This window comes from Mirounga angustirostris, unplaced genomic scaffold (assembly GCF_029215605.1).
Source record: "Mirounga angustirostris isolate CCGP_5_RB_7025 unplaced genomic scaffold, mMirAng1.0.hap1 SCAF_16, whole genome shotgun sequence".
In the NCBI taxonomy this organism is placed as follows: Eukaryota; Metazoa; Chordata; class Mammalia; order Carnivora; family Phocidae; genus Mirounga; species Mirounga angustirostris.
In genome coordinates, this window is record NW_026991724.1 from 4,507,317 (window position 1) to 4,530,526 (window position 23,210).

Sequence of the window (23,210 nt, forward strand, 5' to 3'; positions counted from 1 at the left end):
GATGGGCTGCCATAGGCGGTCCTGTATCCAAGACCAGCAGGATGCTGGAAAGGCCAGGGCCAGCCTACCTTCCCTGGTTACACAGAAGGAAGGAACAAGGGGGTGGAAGGCAGTGGCATTAAAGTTAAAAGGTGACTGGAACTTTACCAAGCCACATGGAAGGACTCCGCAAGTGCTCTGGGGCAGGGGCTGGTGGGCTTGGGGACCAGGCTAAAGTTAAAAGTCCTCTAGCCCTGGGAAAGTGACAGCCCTGAGAGACGGCACTGGGGCTGTGGAAAGAGCACTGGACTGTGAGTCCTAACTGAGCCTGGCTCTGCTATTCCCTGGCCCTGAGAGCTCAGACAATGATCCCCTCGTCCCCTCTATGAGATTTGAGGGGCTTGTACTCCGGTGTTCTTTTAAAAACCCTTTTTTTTTTTTTAAAGATTTTATTTATTTATTTGAGACAGAGAGAATGAGAGAGAGAGCACATGAGAGCGGGGAGGGTCAGAGGGAGAAGCAGAGTCCCTGCTGAGCAGGGAGTCCAATGCGGGACTCGATCCCGGGACTCCAGGATCATGACCTGAGCCGAAGGCAGTCGCTTAACCAACTGAGCCTCCCAGGCGCCCTAAAAACCCTTTTTAACAGCAGTTAAAACTTCTTTTCAAACTCCTGTCTTCAAACAAAATCTTTCCTGTGTGACTTGGACAGAAGATAATACTCATAATAAGAGCAAGAGCTTAAATGGGACTTCCTTCACGCCAGGCACTCTTGTAAGCACCTTATAAGTGAAAATTCACTTGTTCAGTCCGCACGACAAATCAGTGGGGGGTGGGGGGGGGCTACCATTTTCATTTCACAGAAGAGGGAACTGAAGCACAGAGAGGTTAAGAAACTTACTCAAGGTCACCCAGCAGGGAAGTATTAAATTCTTGATTTGGGGGTGCCTGGGTGGCTCAGTCAGTTAAGCATCTGACTCTTGATTTGGCTCAGGTCATGATCTCAGGGTTGTGAGATCGAGCCCTGAGTCGGACAGTCGTGGGCATGAAGCCGGCTTAAGATTCTCTCTCTCTGCCCCTCTCCTCTCCTCTCTCTCCCCTCCCTCCCCCTTCCCTCTCTAAAAAAAATAATAATAAATGAAATAAATAAATTCTTGATTTGAACCCACGCACTCCAGAAGCAAAGAGAACTGACAGGCTGGGGGCAATTAGTCAGAGGTTAAGGTGAGATCAATAATAAAGAGCTAGAGGAGGTAGGGAGACAGGAAGAGGAAGGGGAAAAAACCAACATGAGCTGGAAAGATCATTTTGGAGTCTGGTTTATGAGAGGCATGGGAGCAGCCCTGGAGTCTGAGAGAACTGGGGGGCCAGGGGACGGGGGTAGAGCATGCCCATCACTAACAGGTGCCCTGGGGTCTCCCTGAGTGGGCCGAGTGTGTGAAGACTGGGCCATGTGGGGCCCTGGCATTTTTGGCGTCACACTCACTATGGGAAACCAGCCAGAGAGAAGCCGCCACTTTGAGGCAGGGAGTCTTATCCCCATATCCTACCCTTTGTCACCCTCGTTCCAGACCCCGTGATCATTGCTGCAGAACACCTGGGTTTCACACAATGCAATGTGAAAGCCACCACCCTTGGCCACCTCTATTCCTCTGGATCCTCTGCTCCCGCCTGGATTGATCCCCACAGGCCGGGCCACGGAGAGCCCACTGAGGCCACCGGTTGCTGCCACCCTTCCAGGCAGCTGAGAAAGGCCCACGCTCGGACCGTCCCCCCTCCCAAACCCTTGCATCAGAACTCAAAGTCTCTGTCATGCGCAGATTCCCACTAGCAAGGTGACCTTGAGCGAACCTCTCTCCTGGACCTCCGGGCCTCGCCTGCAAAATGGAACTGATGATAACTCACCTTTGGAAGCCAAGAGACAGGGCCCCAGAACCTCTTAAGAAAATTAAGAAGAGCCGATGTACATGGAGCACCTACAGGGCAAGGCAGCTGTGCGGTCTGCGCCATCACGGCCCCCACTGTCCTCATCTGACCAGTGAGAAGGCTGGGGCCCAGGGAGGTGAGGGGCCTGACCAAGGACACACAGCAAGGTGGTGCAGAGCCGCGGCTAGGACCCAGGTCTGGAACCGTGCCCCCTCCTCTTCACCAACCCGGAAGCCAAACCCACAGTAGGAGCCTCTTGGCTTCTGGTGTGCCCTCTCCGAACCCCTCTCATTCCTACACATTGTACAAACAAGGAAACTGAGGCTCAGAGGCACTAAGTCACCTGCCCAAGGTCACCCAGCCATTCACATGGGAGCAGGGGATCCGGGTGTGTGTGACTCCACACTCACCCTTCCTCCCAGTCCAGCAGGCAGCCTCTGGAGCTCCCAGCCAGTGCTCGGATACTGGGCTTCTCTGACCGAGCCTGTCCCCGGGCTGGTGAGAAGCAGGAGAGCTCCTCCGACAGCCTTTACCTGAGCGGGACCTCCCCATCAGCGGCAGCCCCTCCCCGGGAGCCTCCAGGGTGCGGGGACAGGTAGCTGCAGATGTCCCGGCCCCAAGTTGCCCTCTGCTCCTTCCGAGTTATGCTCCTCCTTGGAGGGGAGGGAAGGACAGCTCTCCTTGCCTCCCAGGCCATTGGCAGAGCGGCTGCCGCGGCTGCTCGCAGCAGCCTGGTGATGGAGAGATTATTTCTGAGCCACCACCAACCCCCCGCCCCCGCTTCTCTGGCAGGACCACACCGGCTGTCCCCTTGGGGCTCGGAGCACAGAGCCCGCTGCTGAGGCAGGACGGCTGGCTGGCTCCCTCCCAGCACGAACCCCTCGGACTGTCACCCCTCCCGGGGGAAGGGGCTTCCGGGTCCTTGTACAAACCCCAGCCCAGTGCCCCAGGGCTGTTCCGCAGCTGCTGGAGAGAGAGATGCGGAATGAACGTACCTCTGCCTTCAGGAGGAGGCAAGGGAAGAAAGGTTGGAAACTAACTCTGCCAGAAACTGCCGTGTTTGGAATTTTTCTTTTCTTCTCCTTCATCTCCACCACGAACCTGTCTCTTCCCTGGCCATCGAGACATGGGCTCCCCTGGCCCTGCAGAGAAACAGCAAGAAAAGGGCTCCCTGAGACAGGAAGGTGAGTTAAACTTCGGGGGAAGAAGTTAGTGTTTGCGGCAGGGCTGGGGGCTTGCAGGACACTGAACAGGCTTGTCCAAAGTGCCGTCTTGAATGCATACCTTTCCCGTGCTCGGGATGGGAGCTTTGTGTGCTGGCTGTTTCAGGGGGACAGTGGATCGCAAAGTTGGGTTTGTGCATTGAATGCAGACAGGGCAGAGGGTGTTTTTTGGGGGGGGGGGCGTGTTCTAGAAAGAGCCTCAGGCTGGGAGACAGAGTCCTGGGTTGGATTTGGATTCGCTGTGTGACCTTGGGGGAGTCACTTCAGCTCTCTGGGTCTGGGGGCTTGCACTCGGAAGATGAGAACACTCGGGAGGGACTCCCCAGATTTCAAAACAGTCTTCTCTCCGCAGGCTGCTCCTCCTCCTCTGGCCATACGTTGTAAAGGAAGTCATGCGTGCGGAGTACCAGAACGCTGCGCGGTGAGCGAGCGTGAAATGCACGGGCTGTGATTCACCTCTTTGCTGCCTGCCGGAATCCAACTGGCTCTGAAATTGAGAGGAACTTTTATTTCCATTCAGCCGCCGAGTTCTTCCGTTGATTGGAGTGCCTATTGGAATGTAAGGTTATAATAGATGCTCTGGAAACAGCTCTGCTGGAATGAAAAGCGTAGGAAATGGTTGCAGGGTGCCGAGGAGGACAGGGGCTTAAATGCATGGGCTAAATCTAAAACTCTTATTCTCACTCAAGTGCCTCAAATAGGTCTGAAATGGAGAGAGCATTAGAGCCCCTTCACTTTGCAGATAACAAGACCGAGGCCCAGAGAGGGGGAGTAACTGGCTCAAGGTTACACGGCAAGGGTGGCTGAGGCAAGCACCCCGTGAACACGGGGGACAGCAAAGTCCTCCAAAGGAGGGAGGAAATAAGATCATTGTGGAGCTACTCCGGAGAGCCAGACGCTGTGCCAAGCACTGTCACATTCCTTGTTACTTAACCTTTCTGTGCCTCAGTTTCCTCATCTGTGAAGTGGGGACACTGATGTTTACCTCATGGAGGTGTTGGGGTGAGTTAATATAGGGGAAGCATGTAGATTGGTGCCTGGCACCTCAGAAGCATCTAGAAGTGTTCCAAATAAACGCTTCATGTATATTACCACATGTAACCTTCACCGTGCCCAGTGAGGTGGATTCCCAAACTACCCCAGCCTGTACAGATGAAGCAAAGGGCTCAGAGGGGCTGAGTAATCCACCCGGGCCGGCAGTCCCTAAGGGATCGGAACCTGGCAGTGAACTTGAGAAACTCCTACACTGCTAAGCTCTATTTTACCCACCGTACCTTGTAAGATTGGTACAAGTCTTGTCATTGGCATGAAAGAAGCTGAGCTCAGAGAGGTTAGGCCACATGCCCAAGACCACAGAGCCTGGGAGTGGCACAGCTCTGACCAGGGAAGGGATGCCATCCTCTTTTTGGTCACGGATAGATCCCAGGCGCATAATGGGTGCTCAGTAAATCTGTGTTGGGTGGAAGAGGTGAAAAATGAAGGATACAGATGCAGTTGCTGCAAAGTGAGAGTGAATTTTTTCCCCGTTGCCTTGCCCTCTCTTCTCCTACCCACCCCCCCGCCCCGTTGTAGGGCATCTCCGGCGATGCCCATGCCCTTCAGAGCCAGGGGCCTGCCTCCCGGACGCCGCCACCGGGGCTCCTGCAGCCCCCTGAGTCAGCTCCTGCCCGGCCGCCTGCCGCCGTCCTCTACTCCCTCCAAGGGGCTCTACTACCGCAGGGCCCGCAAGGTGGGCGCCCTGGACGCCTCCCCGGCCGCCGACCTGAAGAAGGAGATCCTGGTCAACGTCGGGGGCAGGCGGTACGTCCTGCCCTGGAGCACGCTGGACCAGTTCCCGCTGAGCCGCCTGAGCAAGCTCAGGCTGTGCCGGAACCACGAGGAGATCGCGCAGCTCTGCGACGACTATGATGAGGACAAGCAGGAGTTCTTCTTCGACCGGAGCCCCAGTGCCTTCGGCATGATCGTGAGCTTCCTGGCGGCCGGCAGGCTGGCCCTGCTGCGGGAGATGTGCGCGCTGTCCTTCCGGGAAGAGCTGGTCTACTGGGGCATCGAGGAGGCCCGCCTGGAGAGGTGCTGCCTGGGCGAGCTGCTCCGCAAGCTGGAGGGGCTGGCCGAGCTGCACGGCGGCCGGGAGACGCTGCCGCTGCTGCCGGAGGCGCGGCGCCCCGGGGGGGACCCCTCGCGCTGGGGGGTCTTCATGCACTGGCTGCGCGAGACCGTGGAAAACCCGCGCTCGGGGCTCCCGGGCAAGGTCTTCGCTTGTCTGTCTATCCTCTTCGTGGCCACCACCGCGGTCAGCTTGTGCGTCAGCACCATGCCCGACCTGAGGGCCGAGGAGGACAAGGTGAGTGGCCCCCGAACCCCCCCCCAAGGCCGGGCCCAGGGCCCCCGAGACTTAGGGCCTGTGAAAACGTCTAAGTAGCTTTTAAAACAACGGAAAAAGAGATTGTTGTCTAACGTGGATTGGATGCATTTTTATTTTATTTTTTTTTTAAGATTTTTAATTTATTTATTTGACAGAGACATAGCGAGAGCAGGAACACAAGCAGGGGGAGTGGGAGAGGGAGAAGCAGGCTTCCCACCGAGCAGGGAGCCCGACATGGGACTCGATCCCAGGACCCTGGGATCATGACCTGAGCCGAAGGCAGACGCTTAACGACTGAGCCACCCAGGCGCCCTGGATGTGTTTTTAGATCAGTGCAGTTGTGAAAGATAATTTTTAATTTTAATTTTTTTTTTTTTTTTTTGGAGGAAAAGACCGAGGGCCCGCAAAAGTCATAAGGTGGCTCTGCCTCATAGAGGACTCGGTATTAACAAAGCTACCCCTGGTGCTCATGCGCCAGGCAGGCCTGGCTTGCGTCTCCCAGCTCTGTGACCACAGGCAAATTGCTTCACCCCGCTGAACCTCAGGTTCTTCCTCTGTAAAATGGGTAATATTGCGGTAAGGGTTCACACACTCCGTGTGTGTTTACTGAGCAGCTACTCTGTGCCATGCACTGTTCCTGGCTCAAATCTCTGCCTTCTTGAGCCACCGTTCTCATGGGCATCCCCGCTCCATGTTCAGGTGGAGAAAGTGAGGCACAGGGCCTTTAGCTTTCTTGGAGTTAACAGAGCAAAGATGCAGACGAGGGCCAAGATTCCTGCTGGTTACTTGGCTCCTGAGCCTCCCAGTCAGTCTCACTGCATGGGGAACTCAGAGATGAGTTAACTTCTAAGTGACTCTGCCCCAGGAAGCAACAGAAGAAAGGTTTTCTTGCCCACTCCTGCACTCTTTTTCCAGGAAGTTGTGGGAGACCCCCAGGGGCCAGGGAGTCTGAGAAATGAGATAAAAGCTTAATATTTCATTGGGAAGTTTATTGGAGAGCTTCGAACTGAGAACTGGATTTGTTTCCTACTTGAAAATATTGCTCCTATCCTGCTCTACGTTCCTCCATTGCTCCCCATCACCTTAATTATGGAACTTACATTATGGCAGACGGAGGGAGCTGATAACTAGAACACATACATAAGATAATGAACCCTGTGTATGGCCCATAATCGTTGTCAGTCCACAGAAGTTCCCTTCCCTTAAGGATATATCCCAGGGCAATATGGTAGGACCAGAGAACTTTCCAGAAGGAGGGGACTTAGATGGAGAGCCAGCCCCTGCCTTACACAGGGTAGGCTCTCAATAAATATTTATTGAATAAAATGTATCTTGTGCAACCTATAAATGTTTTGTCCTAAAGCAAACCAACCAAAACGTTTCGACTTTCGACTTTCGAACAGCTTTTTTTCCCTAAGGGCGAGGACTATAGCTCCAAACATCCAGACGTTGTTTTATCCTTTAGCACCAAATCATGTGACTTAAGAGCCTGCTTGTTCACAGAAATATTTACACTTGGACACTGCGGTAAAAAATTAGGACAAAATAAGTGGCTTTGGTCCCCTGCCCCCAGAAGCGTGCCCTTGATCCCAGCTGCTGAGGAAGGACCCCTCGATTTCCATAAACCTGTTCCTCGGGGATTTCCCAGAAGCCAGGATTTAGACTGTGCAGAGGGACAAGGTCTTTTCAAAACCTAATGCTCTGAAAATTACCCAAGATTTGAACCCAGGCTTGGTTTGACAGGGGACCCAGGAGATCAAATCAGAGGTCGCTGGGAGGCCCGCAGGACCAGCAGCCCCAAGTCTGGGCTCAGGAGCCAGGCTGCCGATTGCCCCTAGGATAAAAGGGGCCATGCCCATGCCCGGGGTGCATCTCTGCGTTTTCACCTTGTGGAAACCACCTTCGTGTGTGCTTGCTGCCTGGAGAGAGGCTGGGAGACGCTGCCCTTAAAAAAACTGTTTAGACGGTAATTCAGAGAGCCAGGAGGCTGGGGAGGCGGTCTTCATTTTTTCAAGACTGTGTCTTTCATTTACATAAAAAGACAATGTTCTCTCCAGCACCAAGCGTGTCCGATATTTCGAATTTGCCCTTGGGGATGTTCAGCTGGCCAAATGCTTCTGGGGGCAGGCCCAGCTAGGAGATCTGGGGGCCATGTCGGCCTGGGGGCCCAGCAGCATCTGCTCAGATGAATCAATGCCACGTGGGCAGACAGACACGCCAGGGCTGGGACCCACAGACCTCCCCCATCAGACACGGTGCCACACTGGTTGGCAGAGACAGCTTTCCTTTTGCTTTTTCTTCTACCTTCTTCCAGTGACCTCCCATGGAGTAAACTTGGCAGCTGGGGAGAAGGGTCTGCACTGGAGGTTGGTAAATTAAAATAGGGGAGGGAGGAGGCGGTGTAGACAGGAAGGACCATGCCAAATTCTTAAGCACCTCCCAGGTGCATCCAGCCTTTTCTGGTTTCCTTGGAAGAGCTCATCCCCAAAGGGAGGAAAGAACTGGGGCTTATTACGTGCCCTTCACGAGGCTGGCATTGGATGGATGGACTTAGTCCTTGCAACAGCTTGGGAAGCGGGTACTACTACCACCCCCATTTTACAGGCGAGGAAACTGAGACTCGGGCAAGTTTTATCCCTTTCTAAAGCGCACAGTTATGTGGCAGAGCTGGGGTTTGAGCTCACCTACCAGTTGGTTCTAAAACCTGTCTCCTTAGGACCACACAACACCAGCTTTCAGTGCTGGGCTGCTCTGCCTCTTATCTGGACACTCAGCTCAGCAGCACTTGGCGTTTCTGAGGCCGCCAGGGTTTGAGAAGCACATCCCTGTCCAGCAGGAGGGCCAGAGTGCAGGTCCTCTAGGTTTGAATCTTGGCCTCACTGCTCATGAACTCAGTGTTATTCTCGGGAGAGTCACTTAACCTCTGAGAGCCTTAGTTTTGTCACCTGGAAAATGGGGATGCTCCCAGCCCTCTCCCCATGGGGTTATGATGACGACTAAAAGAGTAATTTGCATAAAGCAGTAGGAACAATGCTGATGCGTGAGAAGCCCTTAGCACATGTCAGTCCCAACAGCATTCACTTGTTAGGTCCTAGCTGACAGGAGATCACAGCATTCACCCTTCCCTTCATTCAACAAGCTACTGAGTGCCTACAAACGACATTCTTCTAGGTGCTGGAGACAGTCAGACAAATTTCTTAACCTTCCTGGAGCTCTTATTCTGCCCATCCTTGTCCCCTGTTTTGTAATTGAGGTGAAATTCACATAACATAAAATTAACCGCAATCACCAAATATCACTGAACACAGGGAAGCTACTGAGAGTGAGGCAGTTCTTTATGGAGCTGATTCATGATCCAAGAAAGGCGCAGGGGAGAGAAGGACATCGTTCCAGCGAGGGGCCCCTCTAGTTCCAGCTGGTCTTTAAAAAATCTCTCTTGCCTTCGGACAGTTCTGTAGCACTCAGTACATTGACAATGTTGCGCAGCCTCCGCCTTTATCAAGTTCCAAAACATTTCCACTACTCCAAAATGAAACCCCATCCCCACTAGCACTCACTCCCCGTCCCTCTCCCCCAGCGCCGGGCAACCACCGCTCTGCTTTCCGCCTCTGTGGATTTCCCTATTCCAGACACGGTGTGCGAATGGGATCACACACATGTGGCCTTTTGGGGGCTGGCTTGTGTCACTCAGCGTGGTGTTTGCAGGGCCCATCCACACAGTAGCCTGGCCCAGTGCTCCATCCTTCTTATGGCCCAGTAATAGGTCCCGTCTCTACACGCCAGTTTGTTTATCCCATCATCCAGGGGTGAGTGCTGCCATTTCCGTGCCTCCCTCTGCCTGCGTCCTCTGTTATGACTGTCACCCCGCCATTCATCCCCAGCACCCTTTCCATGTGGCCCCGGCCCTGGCTGGGCAGCTCTGCTGGTCAGGGCGCCCCCTTCCCTCGGGGGGGGGAGGCCGAAGGTCACTGCCGCTTGGACTGAACACCTGCCCCATCTCTCTTGACCCCTCCCTTCCTCTCTGCTGCTCCCCAGATCCTCAGCGGCTCGGCAGGAGTGCACCACGGTGAGGAGCCAGAATCTCTAGCTCCCTAGTGCAGAGTTCAGATCCCAGCACCGCCACTCCGGGGCTCCGCCCTTGGACGAGCCCCTCTCTTGCTCTGTGCCTCTGTTTCCTCACCTTACTCAGATGCTGGTGCTGAGGACTCAACGGTCCTATCCATCTTGCGCCTGCCAGCACGAAGCCATCACTGGCCGTGTTTATGCAGCCTTTGGGACTCAGCTCACCCCCTTCCAACTTGGCACTCCACCTGCTTGTCCACTTTGCTCATCGCCTCTCCCGGCCCCTGGAACCCAAACACCAGCGGCCTGGTCAGCAGCCAGGTCAGCAGCCATTTGCTCAGATGTCTTCTCTGTTTCTTTCTTCATTCAGTCGTGCGTTCAGCAGACCTTTCCCGGGGGCCTCCTCTGCGCCGGAGACCCAGGGGAGGCAAGGACAGGCTCAAACTGCCCTCCCCCCGCCAGCTCAGCCTTCACTCCTTTCTCCTCCACTTTAGATTCTAGTCCTGCCCCAGAGGTTTGCTGGGGGCGTTTGGGGACCTTGCTGTGGGAGATGCGCACTGGTTACAGCCGTGCAAAGTGCTTTCCCTCCCGTCTGTAGTTTCAGCATCTCGATAGGGGGCCGGGGAAGGAAGGCAAGAGAGATTTTTTAAAGACCAGGTGGAACTAGAGGGGCCCCTCGCTGGAATGATGTCCTTCTCTCCCCTGCGCCTTTCTTGGATCATGAATCAGCTCCATAAAAAACTGCCTCACTCTCAGTAGCTTCCCTGTGTTCAGTGATATTTGGCGATTGCTCCAGGGAATTCTTCTTAACCTGGCTTTTTGGTTTGGGGTTGTTTTTTTTTTCCGCCTTCAGCTTAGTCTCCCTATATCCAGGCCAGCAAGAGGTAGTCCCCATTTCCGGGACGGGACCCACTTTTCCTGACTCACGGTAGTTGACCTGTTCTTCCTGCTTCGTCACACGTCCCTGTCTCCGTGCCCAGCCCCTCCTGCCCACACTTCCAGAGCCTCTGTGTCCCAGGGCTGGGGAGCAGGGCGGCTGGGAGGGAGAGGACAGAGAGGGGTAGGAAGGGGCAGAATGGAGGGAAGAGAAGGCAGAGAAAACTGGCTCCTGGGGAAAGGAGAAGCCGGGAAGAGGAATGAGTCAGCAGGGAGAGGAGACAGCCCTGGACCAGAGGCCAGGGCCACGGCACGAAGTGACAGGCAGAAAGAAGGCCTGAGCTGCTGAGTGGTTGGGGACCAGCACTGAGCTACCAGGATGTGGGAAGTGGCCGATTCGGGCCCTATGTCCAAGGTCCCAGGGTGTGAGGAAAACTCCAAGGTCAAGACCTTGGCCCCAAGTCCCTCCCAGGTGGAACTGCTGGAACTGGCCCTTTTTGTACCAGCAGCATCCGTGGGACAGCCGGTCCATATGGGCCCCCAGGGCCCGTGGCCTTGCCCTCTGAAAGCCCTGCCTGTCCTCTGACCCCAGAGCCCTTCAGAGCCACCCTGCTCTCAAGGTTTGAGGTAGGGTTTGGGGCAAAATTGTGGGACCCCTCAGTGCCTCACCCAGCTGACCTGGCAGCTCAGGCTCGGGCCCTGGCTTCTTGTGTATTAAGACATAATTCACATCCTAATAGGCACCCTTTTAACGTGCTCACATCGCTGGTACATTTGTGCGACCATCACTTCTGTCCCAGAGCATTTTCATCCTCCCGCAAACAACCCTGCCTCTGCTTCCAGGTGCTCCCCATTCTCCCCCATCCTCCCAGCCTCTGAAACCATCCATGTACTTCTGTCCCCACGGGTTGCCTTCTCTGGACATTTCTAAAAAAGGAACCATGCAGCATCTGGCCTTTCACGGAGAAGGTTGTCAAGGTTCATCCGTGCTGTAGCGCGTATCGGTCGTTTTTAGGGCTGAAAAATATTCCATCATGTGGATAGAACACATTTGGTTATTCATTCGTCATCTGATGGGGATTTATGTCGACTCCACATTTGGCTACTGTTGTGGACATTCATGGACAAGTTTTCGAGTGGATGGATATTTTCAGTTCCTGCCAGTATATACCCAAGTGTAGAATTGCTGGGTCATATGGAAAACGTGTGTTTAATTTAAAAAAAAAAAACCTTTTTTTAAGATTTATTTATTTGGGGAGGGTCAGAGAGAGAGGGCGAGAGAATCATAAGCAGACTCCGTGCTGAGATCATGACCTGAGGTGAAACCAAGAGTCGGGCGCTTACTCGACCGTGCCACCCGGGCGCCCCACGTGTGTTCAACTTTTGAGGAACCACCAACCTGTTTTCCGCAGCATCTGCACCATTTACATTCCCACCAGAATGCTGGGGGTTCTAACTTCTCCACAGGCTCACCAACACTTAGGACTTTCTGTCTTTATACTCCCAGCTGTTTTGGTGATTTTGTTCACTATCTTGAGTGTCACATCAATGGAAACACAGAGTGCATCTCCTTCTGCGTCAGGCTGTTGTGTCCCCCCCATGCTGTGTGGGAGCCCCCACAGTGTGGCATTGCTCACCCCCGGTCGTCATAGACCTGACTCACATTCTTCACTACATGGAGCAATCAGAGCAGACCTCTTTCCTCCAGGGACAAGGCCCACCAGGAGGGTGACACCCATCCGGATTTGCACAGGACCGAGGGGCTCTGGCAACCTGGGACTCTCTGTGCTCAAAGCAGGAAAGTTGTGGGCAAACCAGAATTAGTTGTTCACCCTACTGACAAAATACCACCAGAAGCTTCGCAGAGAGGGAAAAAGTCAGTTTTTAATTTCCCTCCTATTTTTCTTCAACTATGGCTGGCCTGGGGATTCTTTGCTTGGCTCAGGCCCCATCCATCCCCGCCATGAACGCATTTCTCGGAGGACCAGGGCTGGGACAGTGGTTGCAGGATTTGAGCAGAGTGGTGCCGGGTGGTGATGCGGCAGAGGGCTTGCTGCAGTGCAGGGAGGTGGCCGGCAGGCCAGGCTGGAGGGAGGTGGGTGGTGCATGTCTTGAATAGCCAAATGCCGGCACGGAGGCAGAGGGAGGACCCACAGAGCCTGCCCTACCTCTGGGTCACTGGTCTGGAAAGGTTATTCCCAGGCTACTGGAAGTCTTAAGCCAAGGGGAAAACTCCCAGAATGTCAGTGACAAGAGTGGCCTTGTAGGGACAATCTGGCCCAGAGTCTGAAAAACCTCCCGGGCGCCTCTGAGTCAACCGGAGGGCTTGCCAAAATGCAGATTCCTGGGCCCCTTGATTTTGTGATGAGAGCTCAAGAATCTGCATTTATAACAAGCACTCTGGGGGATTCTGATGTGGGGTGTGCTGACTCAGCTTTGAGAAATACCGGTTCTGTTCCAACCTCTTCATTGGAAACGGAAGCACAGAGAGGGGCAGTGATTCCTGCAAGGTCACAGAGCGAGTCTACAGCAGGACTGGGGAGTCAGGGTCCAAAATTCCTGAGCTCTCCAGGATGCTGAAGCAAACCCCAGGTGGTCGTGGCAAAGACCTCCTGTGTTGGAGGTTCTTCCCCTTCCTGTAAAATCCAGCAAGAGGAGAAGAGTACTGTTGCCCTTATACTGACCGGGCAGGCTGTGTCTGTAACCGGCGGATCACGGCACACAGACAGCCACAGTCCTCGTTTCCATTCACCACCCATCTCCCAGGGTAGAGAACCACAAGTCCAGGGGGGACAATGGGTCTGCAGAGTAAGTGGAAGTGTGGGATTTGAACCCATGTCACAGACACAGACAGGCACATTGAGATGGGGACAGAACACCCGTTCCTCTTCCTCCAGCGGCCAGACATAAAGAGCATTTCATTTCAGTTCAGTATTCCTGTGGGCCCAGGCACTGGAAATAATTTCTTTTTCCATTTCAGAGGTTTTTAATCCAAAGAAAACTGCAGTTGTCAACACCTTGCTTTGCACTCAGGCAACTGGCTTTGGTCATTCATTCACTCATCCATCATATAGATATATATGATGTGTATATGCCAACATATATATATATATATATATATATATATATATATACACATAGTATTTGGAGTCAGGTTCTCAAACTCTGGCTTTGCATTACAATCATCTATGGGACTTCTGGAAAATTCTACAGCTCAGATTCAAACCTCAATCAACTAAATTAGAATTCTGAGGTCCTGGCCCAGGCATGGGGGGGGGGGGTTCAAAGCCCCCAGGTGATTCTAATTGTGCAGCCAAAGCTGAGAACCACTGCACTAGGCCAGAGCTTCTTGAACTTTGATGTGCACATGAATCACAGGGAGTCTCGTTAAGACGCAAATTCTGATTCCTTAGGGATGAGGTGGCGTCCAAGAATCTGCGTTTCTTACAAGTTCTCAGGGGAGGCCGATGCTTTTGGTTCGAGGACCACAGTTTGAGTAGCACGGGGGCTAGTGGAATTTTCTGTTAGGAGCCAGGCAGGGAGCATGAACGATGCAAAACTGAATCCACAACAGCCCCCACCTAGCTGCAGTCTCTGGAGGCAAACAGACCCTGTGTGAATACTTGCAATCGCACACATCACAAGGTTGCACCAGGGACGCAGGAGCCCTCTCTGCCCCACTGGCCTCCAAGCTCCCAGAAGCGACATCTGCTTCTCTCTTACTTTACCCCCAGGGCCTAGGAGCCTGGCACAGGTGAGCCCTCCTTGTGTTTTTGTTGGATGAATGAATGAGGGATGGCAGGCAAGGAAGCTACAAAATAGCCTACAGTGGCTGAGAGACCATCTGCTTTGCATATGAGCTCAGGCAAGTCATTTCACTGCTTCGAGCCATGTCCCGGACACGAAACGGGGTCACACTGCCTGCTCACAACATCACTGGGCGGTGTGACAGCTCTAGAGCAGGGCACGGTACACAGAAGGGGCTTATATTAGTGAAGCCGAAGATTGGCCGCTATTACAAAGAGGCCCCGAGAGAGAACGGCTTTAAACAAAATAGATGTTGAGGCACCTGGGTGGCTCAGTTGGTTAAGCACCCACTCTTTTTTTTTTTAAGATTTTATTTATTTATTTGAGACAGAGAGAATGAGAGAGACAGAGAGCACATGAGAGGGGGGAGGGTCAGAGGGAGAAGCAGACTCCCCGCCGAGCAGGGAGCCCGATGCGGGACTCGATCCCGGGACTCCAGGATCATGACCTGAGCCGAAGGCAGTCGCTTAACCAACTGAGCCACCCAGGCGCCCAAGCACCCACTCTTGATTTCAGCTCAGGTCATGATCTCAGGGTTGTGAGTTGGAGCCCTGTGTTTGGCTCTGCGCTGGACATGGAGTTTGCTTGAGATTCTCTCTCTCCTTCTCCTTCTGCCCCTCCCCCCCAAATAAAAACAAACAAACAAAAAAAACAAAATAGATGTTGATTTCTCCTGCAAAGAGGGGTCAAGGTGAGTGGGCAGCTCTCACCTGAGACCCAGGATTGTTTCCACCTTCCCACTCCATCCTCCCCTGGGGCGTTGGTCCAATCTGTAGGTTCTAAGCTGGGTTGCAGGGTCATGTGGGTTGTCCCAGCTGACAGTGGAGAAGAGTGTGTAGGAACTCATGCCAACATCCTAAGTCCTGGAACGGGATGCGGCACACATCGCTTCTGTTCACATTTTGTGGGTGGGTTCTTAGTTATTTGGCCACACCTCGATGCCAGGGAGGCTGGAAAGGGTGGTCCCTGATCTAGCTGACTGGCCTCGTGCCCAGCCGCAACTTGAGAACTATTCATAAAGGGGATCTGGGTGGACAAATGAGAGTCTACAGCACACAGAACTCAATCGTGATTGATAGATAGATAGATAATAGATAATACACAAATATAGAGAAAAACGATATAATATATAGAGAATCTATATCCATACATATGGAAATTGATATTGATGTCAATCTCACTATGGATACATGGAGTCGCTTCTCGGCACGGTCACTCCCCCCTTACCCAGCGCGGCTGCCCACCACTCTCCTTCTGCATTTTGTCGCCTCCCCAGGGTGAGTGCTCTCAGAAGTGCTACTACATTTTCATCGTGGAGACCGTCTGCGTGGCCTGGTTTTCCCTGGAGTTCTGTCTGCGCCTTGTCCAGGCCCCGGACAAGTGCCAGTTCTTCCAAGAGCCCCTGAACATCATCGACATCCTGGCCATCTCCCCGTACTACGTGTCGCTGGCCGTGTCGGGCGAGCCCCGGGAGGACGGCGAGAGGCCGGGCGGGGGCTCGTACCTGGAGAAGGTGGGGCTGGCGCTGCGCGTGCTGCGGGCTCTGCGCGTCCTCTATGTGATGCGCCTGGCCCGCCACTCGCTGGGGCTGCAGACCCTGGGCCTCACCATACGCCGCTGCACGCGCGAGTTCGGCCTGCTCCTCCTCTTCCTCTGCGTGGCCGTCACCCTCTTCTCCCCTCTGGTCTACGTGGCGGAGAATGAGTCCGGGCGGGTGCTGGAGTTCACGAGCATCCCGGCCTCCTACTGGTGGGCGGTCATCTCCATGACGACGGTGGGCTACGGAGACATGGTCCCGCGCAGCGTGCCGGGCCAGATGGTGGCCCTCAGCAGCATCCTCAGTGGGATCCTCATCATGGCCTTCCCAGCCACGTCCATCTTCCACACCTTCTCGCACTCCTACCTGGAGCTCAAGAAGGAGCAGGAGCAACTCCAGGCGCGCCTCCGCCACCAGCAAACCGCCGCCTCGGCCAGTGAGCACGAGCTGCTGAGCGACGTCGACGACCTGATGATCCCAGAGGGACCCGCCTTGCCCACTAAATACGTTTAACTCAAAACGCTTCGTGAGAAGGGCAGGACCGCAACCCATCGCCCCCGGCTGACCCGGCTGGAGAGCACCAAGGTGTAGACCATCCGGTGGGATGTTTCTAGAGCCCCAGGAGCACTCCCAAAGCTAGGAGGGGCTCAAGGCCACAGGCGTTTGCTTGTTGTGAGTCTTGGCCCCCACTGGCCGCCATGATTCCTGCTGACCTTATCGATGCTCCTTGCCTTTTCCTTTCTCTGTGCCCATCACCAAGCACATCCCCTCTTCCTGTTAGGTCTGCCATCCTCCACTCTCCTTCCTCCCCTGCAGTCTTCCACACCCCAGCCTGGGTTCCAGACGCCCACAGAACCACGCCTAAAGAACTCCATTCCTCCCCGGAGACTCTCTTTCCAGGGCCACCCTACCACCAGGAACTGGAGGGGCCAGTCACTGCAGACCCTTCTGATCAGATCTCCCCACCCAGCCCTATATCATGGGTTCCAGCAGAGATCAATATGTCCTCTTTCCACTCCCCTCCACCAGTGGCATTTTCCTAATGCCGCTGCCTCCTCCCCACCTCTGGAAGCTCTCAGTCAAGAAGGCAGAACTGGCCTCTGTGTTAAACCCCACATGGGGAGCCGGTGGCCTGTCATTCCTCCTGATGTGGCTGGGACCTGGGCAGGAGTGCCACTTGCCAGCACAGCAAGCCTTCCTTGGCCAACTGGACTCTTGGTGGGACATTCTCCAGTTATCCAGCTCTTGGCCTTGACTGTGGCTAGCTCTTGCAGGGCCCTCGAGAGAACCATTCCTGCCACTGGCTTCTGAGCCCTTTAGGGACCTTGGCTTTATGCCCTCAGCTAAGCCACCATGGATGCAGCAAAGCTTCAGTGAAGACATGTGGGCGGCCTTAGGGTCTGCCCCTTAGCTGCCACTCCAGACCAGGCCCTTGATGCCAGAGGGTAATTCCTCAGCTTACATTTAAATATGTTTGTCTAGTAACTATTCATTCATGAACAGATTCAGCCCTTTGCATCCAATGGAGGAAGCAGACATGGGACCAAGGTGTTCAAGATAAAAGCAGTGTGTGCTGAGGCCAGAGCAATGAATCCTGAGCTCGAGACCCAGGAGGGCTTGAATGAGGAGGGATGTTTGGGGAGCTGAAGCTGGAAAGGGGTAGGGATGGGAAGGTGGTGGGCTGTGAGGCTGAGTGGAGGGTCTGGGCCTTCTGGTAGGTGCTGGAGGAAGCAGTGATGTGGCTGGACTGCAGGTGTGCATGCAGATGGTCAGGCAGCGCGCAGGGAGACCAGCGTGGGGCAGAGAACGACCGAGCGGCTCAGACAGGCTGTGAGGGCCTCTCTCCTCGTATTGTTAGTTGTACGAGGAGTACCTCGTCTCATCTTTTGTTCCCCAGGAGGCCACACCTCGGGGAGGTCTCGATGGCACCTTCCATGAGTGACATAGCCATGCACATTACTGCTGGCTGGAAATCCACAGCAGAAGGTGGCCTGGGTCACAGATGGGTGGTGGCGAGCCAGTCGGGGACGGGCAGATCCGATATCGTTTGTGTGTAAGCATGCCAGCATTTCATCCCCGGGACAGCTTGCCTGCTCTTCGTTCATTCGGCTAATACTCAGCGCAGGCCCACTATGTGCCAGGCCCATGCCTTCCTCTGGCTGCAAGCCAGCCTTACCTCGTGGGCAGCCCTCACGCCTCTTGACTCCCCTGGGTGCCCTCCCAGCTGAGGGGGGTACATGTCTCCTCTAGACCCCCAAAGTCGGCAGGTCAACCGCAGTCCTTCCCACACTGACATTTCAGCGAGGAAGCTCTTTGCATAGTGGCCCAGTGATCACACACGAGGGAAGCCCCTGCCCCTTATAAAATCGCCACCCCGTGCCACCTGCCCCAGGAAGTGAGTAGCAGAGTCTCATGAGCTTCTGGGTGCTCCCTCAGGCCTAGATTTTCACTCTCTGTATGCCCGTGGCTCCTTGCCTTCTGTCAAGTGTGGGGCTTGGGCTAGATCTGTGATTTTCTGGCTGGGGCTCCAGCAAGACCCTCGGGGCTGCTCTGTGGGTAGAGAGCTCTGCATCCCAAGGTGAAACATTTGCAAATGATGATGTTGAAAAGAATGTGAGAATTTCTAACCCTCCCACCTCCGGTCAGGGTGCCTTGAATTGAGGTTGGAGAGCTCACCCCAGAACCAAGGAACAATCCTCGACAGCCAACGGAAGGCCTGGGACCCAAATCAGACCCCACACCCGGCCCTCCCTCTTCTGATTGGAGGCCTTTTTCCTGTGCCACGTGCCTGGTGCAATAACTCCTCGTTGCAGCTCTGCCCATCCTGTGATGGCTTCCACCCAGGCATCTGCATTCTCCTCTGGTTCACATCCCAGCCATCTGAACAAAAGTGTGCCAGGGCTGAAGGAAACATAGGTAAGCCCATTGCCAACATTACGAGACTCTACAGTGTCTTAATACGTGTCCGGTGGAAATTCTACCGAATTAGAAGTAGAAAATTGGAACTGATTGCTCACACGTGGGGCTTAATTAAACGCTCTATTTTTTCTCCCCAGCAATAGCCCCAGGGACTGGTCTAAGTAGAATTTGTCTAGCCAGCTTTCCCTGCATGCTGATTGGATGGGATAGTGATGACAAGCGAGTTGCTAGGCGGTCTCTTCATCCCCATTGGCCGAAAGGAGTCTTGCCAGTCCCCGAAGGGCTTGTTTTCTCTGAGGTCGATGGGCGTGACTGTGGCCAAAGGTGGAAATTTTCCAGCCAAAGGCAAAAGGCAAATGGCCCTCTGCTTCAAGCAATTTCATGTCATGTCATAGATGTGGCTCCCACAGATAACTTTATTATTATTATTATTTTAATTGAAGTGCAGTTGACACACAATGTTGCACTGGTTTCAGGTGTACAGCAGAGTGATTGGACAGGTCTGTACGTTATGCTGTACTCACCACAAGCGTAGCTGACATCTGGAAGGCTTTACAATGTTGGCTCACCGTCTCTCTAAGCAGAGTTGAGCCCAAAAAGTGACCTGGGGATGGATGGACGGATGGTGCAAATGCGGGCTCCACCCACTGACTCTAGTCTGATGGCTTACAGGACTTGAGAAATCGGTAGCTGGACAGCTCATCGGAATACCATCTAAGCAGAGCGTTTCCATGCGGGGGTCTGTGAACCTCTGGAGGTTATGTGCATCTCAAAGTGCACGGGTTCAAAAAAGTGTCCAGCAATTGTTATCAGATCCTCAAAGGAATCCATGGCCCCTGTAAAAGGATAAGAATTTATGTAGTAAATCATCTCTCGTATTTTAAGATGGGGGGACCAAGACTCAGAGAGGGAAAGCCACCTGCCCAAGGTCACACAGCCGGTTTACTTAGTTAGATCCAAGCATCCTGATTTCCAGCAGAATACTCAGTTCTTAGGCTCATCTGAAACAGTGCCCAAGCCCTCAAAGGAAATATTCAAGACAAGAATATTACAAGAACATAACTTTGCTGTGCTACCCTGAGCAGAGTAAGCAGGGTTGTCTCGGGGTATCTCCGGCACCAGCTGTCACCCTTTCTTTGTCATATCACAGTGGACATGGTGACTGATTTCACTGGCCCTTCCTTTTCTCACTGATTCCCATGGAGAGGTTGGACCAGATGGTTATTAAAGTCCGTCTGGGTTTGGACAGTATGTGATTCTGGGGAGCAGAGTTCACTGCAACAGTCTATGCCATGGAGGGGCAGTTAAGAAACCAGAAGAGAGGTAAAAAACAAAACAAAACCCAAAACAAACCAAACCATGGTCCCTGACTATTCACAGAATGGCTCCCTTAGCAAACATCATGAAATAGTTCAAGTTTGAATAGAAATTCACTGAGATCTCTGTCTACGAGCTGCCTGCCCTGTTTCTACCCACCCACCTGGGCTCCTTGCCCCCACCTGAGGCCCCGCAGGTGCCAGGCTAAGGGGCTGGGCCTGCCAGTGGCCTGCCTCTCACCAGGGGCCCTGAATCCCCTCCCCTCTTCCTCACATTGATATGCTAATAATGGGCAGCACTTAGGGAATGATTACTAGTCACCAGGCAACTGTTTCCTTAACATTTTATTTGGGAAACGTCAAACACAAAAAAGTTGCAAGAACAAAAACAGTACATACATACAATTACCTGAATACACCTTTTTTAAAAAAAACACATTTTGCCATTTGCTTTGCTTTATCACTTACTATTTTTTTTAATTATATATAAATAGATTTTTCTGGACCATTTGAGAGTAAGTTGACTACATCATGGTCCTTTTAGAACTTTAGAATGTAGGGGCGCCTGGGTGGCTCAGTCAGTGAAGCGTCATACTCTTGGTTTTGGCTCAGGTCGTGATCTCGGAGTCGTGATTCAGGGTCCTGGGATTGCGTTCAGCAGGGAGTCTGCTCCAGGATTCTCTCCCTCTGACCCTCCCCCTGCTCGCGCGCTCTCTCTCTCAAAAAAATAAATCTTAAAAAAAACAAAACAACTTTAGAATGTAGCACTAGGGGCGCCTGGGTGGCTCAGTCGGTTAAGCGACTGCCTTCGGCTCAGGTCGTGATCCTGGAGTCCCGGGATCGAGTCCCGCATCGGGCTCCCTGCTCGGCGGGGAGTCTGCATCTCCCTCTGACCCTCCCCCCTCTCATGCTCTCTCTCTCTCTCATTCTCTCTCTCAAATAAATAAATAAAATCTTTAAAAAAAAAAAAAAAAGAATGTAGCACTAGAAGGTCTGTCGGAAAACCATCAGTGCAAGAATTCTCAGCAGAGGGTTTCCAAGAGGGCCTGGAAGCCTCTGGAGATGACAAGCAACAAAGCATGTATGTATGTGCGTTTCAGAGTGTCAAGTGCCCAGTGATTTCTTTGGATTCTCAAAGGAATCTGTGAGTCACCCAAGAAAATAAAAGGAGAGGAAGCTCTAAGGTAAATCACGTCCTTTGTTTTAAGATGGAGAGCCAAGGAGACCCTGGAATACTTCGGGGGCAGGGGGTCTCTGTCCTAAGGTGAAGGATATTCTCTTACAAAACCACAATATAGTTATCAACCTCAGCACATTTAATGTGGACGCAATATTTTAATCTAACCTACTGTCGGTTCCAGTTTTGCCAGTTGACCTAATAATGTCCTTTACGGCTTTTCCCCCACCAGGAGGGACTAGAGGGGGCATCTATGCAGCCCATCTCTTTAGCCCCCCATAATCTGGACTGTTTCCACAGCCTTCTGTGGCACTTCTGACACCAAAATTTTGGACGAATATAGCCCTTCCTTTGTAATAGAATGTTCCTCGTTCTGTGTCTGTCCCAGGTCTCTTCATGCTCAGATTGAGGCTTGCATCCCCAGCTAGCCGCGGCACCTGTGAGCTGGCGTCCCTCCCGGGTGTCACATCTGGGGGCGCCGTGCCCCTCACTGGTGATGTGCATTCCCTTGGTTTGGGAGGTGGCCCCAGGAAATGCTAGCATGGGAGTGGAGAGTGAGAAAGGGACGGAGTGCTGGCTGGGCCCAAAGGCATTCAAAGAGAAACAAAATTAACCCTGATCGTGCAGGCCAGATAGAATGTTCCAGAAGGCCAGGTGTGCACAGGCCACCTCTGGGAGGAGGAGAGTGTCCCCCTTGCAGATGAGCTAGTCCCCGAGGCTCAGAGCAGGACTTCTCTCTTCACCTGTGACGAGGAGGGGCCCTCTGGTGCCCTTCCCTGACCCTGCCAACTGGGGAGCAGCCTGGCCCACGGATTCTTAGAACCAAAGAACCTGCCCATTTTACAAGTGTGGACGTGAGGGCTCGGGGAGGGGCTGTGATGTGGCAAGTCACACAGCCTGAGTCGGCAAAGCCAGGACTGCCAGCCCATGCCCTCAGCTCCGTGCCTCCTGGTCCTCGGCCGGCACCTGCCCTACCCAGCATTTGACATCCAACCAAGGGGCACCCCTAGGAACAGAATGTCGGTTAAAAATAAAACAAAGGGCTGTCCTCGAGAGCCCTGTGGCTCCCTGGTCGTCCGAGGGGCCCTGGCTGAGGCTGTGCTCCCCAGCCCTGCCTTGGGGCAGCCTGCTCCCAAAAACGTGTGGAAAATGTCACGTGACTTTCATAACTCACCTTTGCTCTAAGCGGGACAAAACCAAGGGTGACTGGAAACAACGAATCTGGGCGCCCCACGCTAAAATTAGCCAATCTTGCTGTTCCAAAGGCTTCCACTGTACTTGGCCAGTGATCAGCTTAAAATAAGATCCCCTGAGGAGCTCAGCAGTGTCACCTGGCGCCGTCCTAACTAAGCTTCGGGGCTCCCCTGCCCCCTGCAACTCCGAGAGAAACATTAAACAATGTTAAAAAGTGATGTTGTGACTTCTCTGCTGTATTGGGGCAGGTCTAGTCCCAGGGCCGCCGGGCGAGGGGTGCTAGGGGGCAGGGGTCACACCAAGGCCATTCAGAAGCTGGGAGGGACAAGAGTTGGGTTCTGGGGCAATATTTCTTACATGTCTGCCACGTGCCCGATGTTGTTCCAGCACATCGGAGAGGGCAGTTAGCACGACAGATGCTGGTGTGGTCCTGAGCGGAGGGGAGGCGGGGAGGTAGGAAGTCAGGCCACAGAGAAGTCCAGAAGGAAATGAATGGGACAAGCACAGCTTGTGGTAAGTCCTGGGAAGGAAGAGGGCAGCATGATGAGACCAGTGACGTGGGGGCCTGTGGGCGCCAAATGTGGACCGGCTTCTGAGGAGGTCTGACTTGGTTCTCCCAGAGCTTTGGGTTCCCCCAGAAGCAAACCCTGATTCAGGGATTTACATGCAGCTGGTTTATTTGGGACGTGATCCTGACAAACATCAGCAAAGCCTATGGGGAAAAGCCCACACCGGCATGGTCACCCAGGGCAGCACTGACATCCCCACGCGCCGTCTTCTCAACCAGTAGCAACGCTGGGCAATGAAATGTTTTCACTTCGTGATGCCCC

General features: G+C 53.6%; 1 protein-coding gene across 1 annotated transcript; it reads left to right on the forward strand.

Moving 5' to 3' along the window:
* Positions 1-4,712: 4,712 nt before the first annotated feature.
* KCNG4 (potassium voltage-gated channel modifier subfamily G member 4) lies at positions 4,713-16,287 on the forward strand. The gene is made up of 2 exons (XM_045890293.1): positions 4,713-5,471; positions 15,514-16,287. Exons 1-2 carry the CDS (start codon positions 4,713-4,715, stop codon positions 16,285-16,287), a joined length of 1,533 nt encoding a protein of 510 aa, XP_045746249.1.
* Positions 16,288-23,210: the final 6,923 nt, after the last annotated feature.